General features: G+C 48.0%; 1 protein-coding gene across 1 annotated transcript in view; it reads right to left on the bottom strand.

Annotated features, from left to right (window-relative positions):
- The window catches only part of VWA5B2 (von Willebrand factor A domain containing 5B2), a 14,269-nt gene extending 13,947 nt beyond the window's left edge, over window positions 1–322 (bottom strand). The window contains 1 exon segment of the mRNA XM_021714850.1: window positions 168–322. Within this exon segment, the coding sequence (XP_021570525.1) occupies window positions 168–322 (155 nt within the window).
- Between the last annotated feature and the right edge of the window lie 7,596 nt (window positions 323–7,918).

Raw genomic sequence — 7,918 nt, 5'->3', positions numbered from 1 at the left:
ACTGCAGAGACCCCCTCCCGCCCCCGCCCTGTCACCGGCGCCGTAGGACTCTTCCCGCAAGAAGCCAGCCCTTTTCCTTTGCAAAGTGCTCCCTCATTACTGCAGAAAACCACCCCCATCCCCGCAGGTACCTTTAAGTTCTCGCGACCACTTCAATGACCACTCACTCTAAGCGAGGTTTCCCCATCGCCGCAGCGACTTCCCCCACCCCAGAGCAGCCAGCCCTGCCGTCACTGCAGTGCCTTCGCCCCACTTTTGCTGGGGGTGGGGAGATGTGCAGGACGGCCCCCCGGGGCTGTATCCTCCTGGTCCCTTCAGTCATTGTGGGCCTGGGGAGCGAAGCCTCCAGTCTGAAGAGGCTTCTCATGGCTGCAGACTTCCCCTGCCACAGCAGTGACCCCCACCTGTCACTGCAGCATCCCAGGAGAAAACACACGTGCCTGTAAAACAGGTCCCTTGTTATTGTCAGTTTTCATGTGCCTGACAGTGTTATGCCGCAAAAGATTAGGAACTCCTGTGAAACCTTTCCCAGGACCCCTGGGGTTGGAGGATGGTCTGGGAGCCCTAGGGAAGTGAAGGGAGATGACCATGTTTGGGGGTCACCCATGCAAGCTTTCTTACAGATGCCACACTCAGATCCTGCAAAGAGGGCTGTGGGGCAGCCACTAGGGACCCGGTTTTCAAGCCTGACCCAGGGTTCTCACCCCTCCCATTAACTCTAGCCTCCTGATTCTAAGCAGCATCACCAGTCATCACCCCGGAGGGGATGTCCTGCCTTCTTGAGCATCTGAGTCCTCCAACCCCAACCCTCTCCCTTGCTCCAACCACTTAGCCTGATCAAGACAGCTTGGCCTTTCCCCAGGGAACTTCACGGATGGAAATGCACAAGAACAATGCAGGGAGCACAGCCACAGTCACGTGAATCCAGCCCACAGGGAGCTCCAGCTGCATCCCTCCTGTTTCCTCCATACCACCTGGGCCATGATTGATCCCTCTCCTCCTTTCCCTGTTGAGCCCACTCTCAGCTTCATTGTGAACGAGGGTTGCTCTTATAGACCTGGGGAGAAATAGTGGATGAACTGATGGTCCCTCCAGGCGATCCAGGTCTCCAGGAAGGACAGGTCTGGCCCTGAGGGCCCCCAAAATGTCAGGCAGTGGCCACCTCCCCATAGGTTCCTTGTGTTCTGCCCCTTCTGCAAATGAACCAAGAGCGCTCAGGCCAAACGTGAGGCTGCAGGGAGCAGTCATTAGAAGGAGGCTGGTATCTTTTTCATAGAGTGATTTGAGTTCTTCAGGGTATATTCCCAGTAAGGGGATTGCGGGGTCATATGGAAGGTTGATTATTAGAGCTTTTAGGAATTGCTACACTGATTTCCACAGAGGCTGCACTAGTTTACACTCCCACCAACAGTGTAGAAGTGTTCCCTTTTCACCACATCCTCTCCACAAAATCATGAATTTCGCAGCAACCTAGATGGAACTGGAATTTATGATACTGAGTGATCTCTCACAGAAACAAAAATCTGAGTATCACATGTTCTCACTCATAAGTGGTCCTTGAACAATTATCATAATACTATAAGAAAAAGATTGACAGTGGCTGGAAACTATGGGGAGTGGCAGGGAGGAGAAGGGAGCTGGAATTAACGGTAGTCGATATCTGTCTGGGGACGGGGTGGTGGGGGGGCCCACACCTCATCAACAAGGGTACCTGCACAATGCATATTTGTATACCTAACCCTTAACTATACCCCACAATTTAAAAAATTTTAAAAATGTTAAAAAAAAAAAAAAAAAAGAAGAAGAAGAAGGAGCCTGGGCATGGTGGCTAATACCTGTAATCCCAACTCTTGGGGAGGCCGACATAGCAAGTGAGACCTTGTCTCTAAAAAAAGGAAAAAAATCAACCAGGTGCAGTGGCTCAAGCCTGTAATCCCAGCACTTTGGAAGGCCGGGGTGAGAGGATTGCCTGAGACCAGGGGGTTCAAGACCAGCCTGGAAAACTCGGTGACACTTCATCTCTACAATAAACAAAAAAATTAGCTGGTCATGGTGGTGTGTGCCTGTCTTCCAGCTACTTGGAAGGCTGAGGTGGAAGGATTGCCTGAGCCCAGCAGGTCATGAGAGGCATGCCACTTCACTCCAGCCTGAGCGACAGAGTGAGACCTCAACAAAAAAAAAAAAATTAGCCAGGTGTGGTGGTACACACCCGTGATCCCAGCTACCAGGCTGAGGCAGAAGGATCGCCTGAACCCAGGAGGTCGAGGCTGTGGTGAGCCGTGATTGTATCTCAGACTCATACACATGGAAAAAGAGGTCTTGAGGCGGGCTTGTCTTTGGTCCTGAGGTGGGCTTGGATGAAAGACAGTCTCCTAGGAAAATAGTGTCCCTCTCAGAGCCCAGACCCACACACATGAGCAGAAACCAAGCTTTGCTGGGTAGCTGGGCCAACCCTGAGATCCTGCTAGGAAGGTTGTTCTAGCTGAGACAAACCAAGGGAGAGACAGGTCAGCAGCTCTCAGAAAAGAAGTGCAGAACGTCCTGCAGGATGGAGGTGGTAGGGAAGTGCTGGCTGCCAGGACCTGGAGGCAGAAAGAAGGGTTGCTGAAGTCCAGCTGCAAGACTCTCTGGTGGTGGGGTGGCAGCATGGCAACCAAGGACAGGAGAGGACAGCACAGAAACCAGATTCCAGAAATCAGAATTCAGGGTCCAAAAACCAGATTCCAGGAGGTGGAGGAGATCAGAAGCTGAACTGAGGGAAAGCGTGGGGCTTGGGTAGTCTGCTAAGTACTAGGCACAGGGGAGGGGTGGGGGATATTGAACTGAAAAGGCATCCTGTGCCTGAAGAGGGCAGAAAAGCACAGTTACTGTAGATTAAGATAAGTGCTGTATTACAAAAGAGTGATGGATGTTACAAGCTTTTAACAGGGAGCTGTAGGGAGAGGCATCTAACCTGGGGGAGGGGAGCATTGTGCACAAGCTGAGTCCTAAGTGGGAGTTAAGCAGTGAAGGGGAAAGTGTTTCAGGCCCAGGAATCAGCTTGTCAAAAAATGAGAGGGCCAGGTGTGGTGGCTCACACCTGTAATCTCAGCACTTTGAGAAGCCGAGGTGAGAGAATTGCTTGAGCCCTGGAAAGCTCTGTTTCCTCTGGAAACACCCTCACAGACACACCAGGAGTAATGCGTTCCCACTTCTCTGGGTCTTCCTTTTTACTTTTTTTTTTTCCCCAAACGTAGTCAGGCTTCTGAATAGGTCCTTCTTAACTTAGTCAAGCTAACACCTAAGATTAAGCATCGCAGTGGGCCTCATCAAGTCAGTTGAAGGCCTGGTTTGAACAAAAAGATGGACCTCCCTGAGCAAGAGAGGATTCTCCAGAAGACTGCCTTCAATACACCATCAGACCTCCTGGGTCTTGAGCCTGCCAGTCCACACTGTGGATCTGGACCTGCTAACCTCCATAGTCACATAAGCCAATTCCTTATTCCATATATATGTGTACACACACACACTGTTGGTTCTGTTTTCTCTGGAGAACCGTGAATAAAACACCACCTTACCAAAATGCTCAACGTTAACACCACCAGTAATAAATAGTAACTGATGTGTACATCCTCCTAGTGAGACATAGTAAGATTACAGCGTCACTTATGTGGTGTTCCTGCCAAAGGTGTGTATCCTGAATCTATTCATGAGGACACAACAGATAAATGCAAACTGAGAGACATCCTACAAAATGGCTGGCCAGTACCCCTCAAAATTGTCAGAATTGACTGGACACTGTGGCTCACGCCTGTAATCCCAGCACTTTGGAAGGCCGAGGCAAGAGGATTGCCAGAGCCCACGGGTTTGAGACCAGCTTTGGCAACATGGCAAGACCTCATCTCTACAATAAATCAAAAATTAGCTGGGGGTGGTAGCGCATACCTGTAGTTCCAGCTACTTGGAAGGCTGAAGTGGCAGGATAACCTGAGCCCAGCAGGTTGAGGCTGCAGCGGCCATGAGCAGCAAGCCACTACATTCCACCCTGGGCGACAGAGTGAGACTGACTCAAAAAAAGAAAAGAAAAGAAAAGAATAAAAGCTGTCAGTATCAAAAAACACAAAAGGAACAGGCAAGTCAGTGAACTGAGTGGGGAAGATCCACCCTCAATATCAGTGGGCACCATCGAATTGGCTGGGCGCCCAGACAGAAGGAGAAAGGACAGAGAAGGATATTTTTTCTCCCTTTCCTGGAGCTGGAACACTCTCTTCCTCCTGCCCTTGGACTTCAGAGCTCCAGGCGCTCCAACCTTGGGGATTCAGGACTAGCACCAGAGGCTCCTCGGGTTCTCAGGTTTTCGGTGGCCTCAGACTGAAAGTTATCCCATGGGCTTCCCTGGTCTTAGGGCTTGGACTAAGCCACACTGCCACATCCCAGGGTATCCAGCTTGCTGCCGGCCTGTTGCAGGACTTCTCAGATTCCATAGGCACGTGAACCAATTCTCTTGATAAATCCCCTCCCCATATCTCTATCTACTTATTATCTGTCTGTCTGTCTGCCTATCTATCTCTACCTAATCATCTTCTATTGATTTTGTCTCTCTGGAAAACCTTAATTCACCCACATTCTGGAGAGCAATCTGCTTACTCAAAAATTCACCAATTTAAGTATTCATCTCATCCAAAACACTCTCTAAATTGACACATAAAATTAACCATCATAAGCCTGGCTCGGTGTCTCACCCTGTAATCCCACGCCTTTGGGAGGCTGAGGTGAGTGGATTGCCTGAGCCCACGGGTTCGAGACCCGCCTGGGCAGCGAGACCTCATCTCTACAATAAATCAAAAAATCAGCCGGGCATGGTAGCGCACGCCTGTAATTCTGGCTACTCGGAAGGCTGAGGCGGAAGGATCGCCGGAGCCCAGCAGGCGAGGCTGCGGTGGCCGAGAGCGGCTACTGTACTCCAGTCTGGGTGACAGAGTGAGACTCCAACTCAAAAAAAAAAAAGAAAAATTAACCATCACGAGTGGTGTCTGCAGATTTCCCCACTGTAATGTTACTATTTTTCTTTTTATAATTAAATAGGTACATTTGTAGGGAAATAGCTTGACTGTACTACCCTGATCTTTATTAAAATTTCACCCACAAGTTTTAGCATCCCTTAATGACCTAAATAATATTTTACATCAGTTTTATTGAGGTATAATTTATACACAGTAAAATTCACCATTTTTTATTGTGGTAAAATACATATAACATAAAATTTGTCATCAATGATATCGAGCACAGTCACAATATTGTGAATCCACTCACCACTTTCTAGTTCCAGAGCATTTTCATCACCCCAAAAGGAAACTCTGTTCTCATTAAGCAGTCATTTCCCATCCCCCTCCTCCCAGTCCCAACAAGTCACTAATGCCACTAATCTGCTTTATGTCTCTATAAGTTTGCCTATTCTGGATATTTCATATAAATGGAATCATCTGGAGGTTCTGCAAGGTGGGCCGGCATCCACTGTCACCTCAGTCTGGGGCTGCAGGGATGGCGACTTTTCCCATGGTTGGTCAGAAACCTTTGCCTTTGGTTTGAAAAGTAAGAATGGTTAACTTGAATGTCAGAAGATGTTTGAGAAGCAAAAGGATGCCAAAGAAAAACCACAGGTTTGAAGAAGTGGAGGACAACTCATGAGAAGACAAGTATTTTAATGTAAAATTAGTCGTATTGATTTTTAAAAACAATCTTGTGAATATAGATATGCCTGCTATGCAGATGTGAAACTGAAACTCAGAAATTTCAGCAACATACCCAAGTTCAAAAAGCTATTTAGGACTAGGTTTATCTGAAGACCATATTCTTTTTTTTTTTGAGGCTATAGTCCCAGCAACTTAGGAGGCTGAGGCAGAAGGATTGCCTGAGCCCAGGAGGTGGAGCCTGCAGTAAGCCATGATTGTGCCATTGCACTCCAGCCTGGGTGAAAGAGTAAGACCCCGACAACAACAACAAAAATTTTAAATTGAGATTTGAAGGATGAATAACAATCAACCAGGCAAATAAGAAGGGGGAGAAGTTTTCAATAGAAAGATCTGGATGTGCAGAGGCCATGAGTTGGCAGAAAGCTTGGAGACGTGCAAGGAATGAAGGAATGCTCATGTGAAAGCAAAGAGAGGGGGAGGCCTGACAGTCTGGAGAGTTCGGTAGTCACTGGTTTATTCTGGGCTTTAGAGCCTTACAAATACTTTCTTTCTTTTCTTTCTTTTTTTATTTTCATTTTTTTGAGTCGGAGTCTCACTCTGTCGCCCAGACTGGAGTGCAGTGTCCGCTCCCGGCCACCGCAGCCTCGACCTGCTGGGCTCCGGCGAGCCTTCCGCCTCAGCCTTCCAAGTAGCTGGAACTACAGGCACGTGCTACCACACCCGGCTAAATTTTTAAAATTTTATTGTAGAGATGGGGTCTCGCCAAGTTGCCCAGGTGGGTCTTGAACCCGCGGGCTCAGGCAATTCACTCGCCTTGGCCTCCCAAAGCATGGGATTACAGACTGAGCCATAGAGCCCGGCCTTTTCTTTATTATTATTATTATTTTATTTAGCACGACTAGCTAGTAGCTTTATTAAGCACAGAAGTATCCACTCTCAGGAGGGGAGAGTGGGCAGAAACAACCCTACAAATATTTTCACATTTACTTGAAAACTAGTGAAAAGTCATTAGAGGGATTTTAAGATAGGGAATGATGTGCTAAGAGTTTAATCCAATTTAATTAATTAGTTTTAAAATATATCTATATTTTAAAATTGTGGTAACATACACATAATGTAAAATTTGCCACACTGGCAAATGAAAAAACAAAAAGAAACCTCTAAATTAATTAATTAATTAAGTTGGAGTCTCACTGTTTCACCCAGGCTGGAGTGCAGTGACATGCTTATGACCACCGCAGGCCCGACCTGCTGGGCTCAGGCAATCCTTCCACCTCAGCCTTCCAAGTAACTGGAACTACAGGCACACACCACCACTCCCGGCTAATTTTTTGGTTTACTGTAGAGATGAGGTCTTGCCAAGTTACCCAGGCTGGTCTCAAAGCCCTGGGCTCAGGCAATCCTCTCGCCTCTGCCTCCCAAAGTGCTGGGAATACAAGCGTGAGCCACCGTGCCCAGCAAAATAGCAGAATTTAAAAAGAATAACTAGCCTGGCTTGGTGTCTCACCACGTAATCCCGCGCTTTGGGAAACTGAGGTGAGTGGATTGCCTGAGCCCGCGGGTTCGAGACCCGCCTGGGCAACTTGGTGAGACCTCATCTCTACAATAAATCAAAAATTAGCCAGGCATGGTAGCACGCGCCTATAGTTCCAGCACTTGGAAGGCTGAGGCGGAAGGATCACCGGAGCCCAGCAGGTCGAGGCTGAGGTGGCTGGGAGCGGCCACTGCACTCCAGTCTGGGCGACAGAAGTGAGACTCCAACTCAAAAACAAAAAACAAAAACAAACAAACAAAAAAAGAATAACTTTGGGAGGTCTGTTTCAAGAGTCTGATTGAAGCTGTGGCGTGCAAGTGTCTGTCACAGGAACTGAATGCCTTTCCGCTTCAGAGTCTTGCTGCGGGAGTCATATAGTGAAGACAATGTCTGGGCCAGTTGCAGTGGCTCATGCCTATAATCCCAGCACTTTGGGAGGCCAAGGTGGGAGGATTGCTTGAACCCAATAGTTCGTGATCAGCCTGGGCAACATAGCAAAAGCTTGTCTTTACACACACAAAAAAATTTAAAAAATTAGCCGGGTCTGGTGGCGCACTCCTGTAGTCCCAGCTACTGGGGATGCTAAGGTGAACAAATTTCCCAAGCCCAGGAGGGTGAGTTTGCTGTGAGCCGTGATCACCATGATCATGTCAGTGAACTTCAGCCTGGGCAAGGGTGAGACACTGACTCAAAAAAAAAAAAAAAAAAAAAA

The sequence above is a fragment of the Carlito syrichta genome, unplaced genomic scaffold (genome assembly GCF_000164805.1).
Source record: "Carlito syrichta isolate Samal-C Ts95f unplaced genomic scaffold, Tarsius_syrichta-2.0.1 Scaffold305827, whole genome shotgun sequence".
Lineage (NCBI taxonomy): Eukaryota > Metazoa > Chordata > Mammalia > Primates > Tarsiidae > Carlito > Carlito syrichta.
Note: the sequence above shows the minus strand (reverse complement) of the source record. Positions and strands in the feature narration are given on the sequence as shown.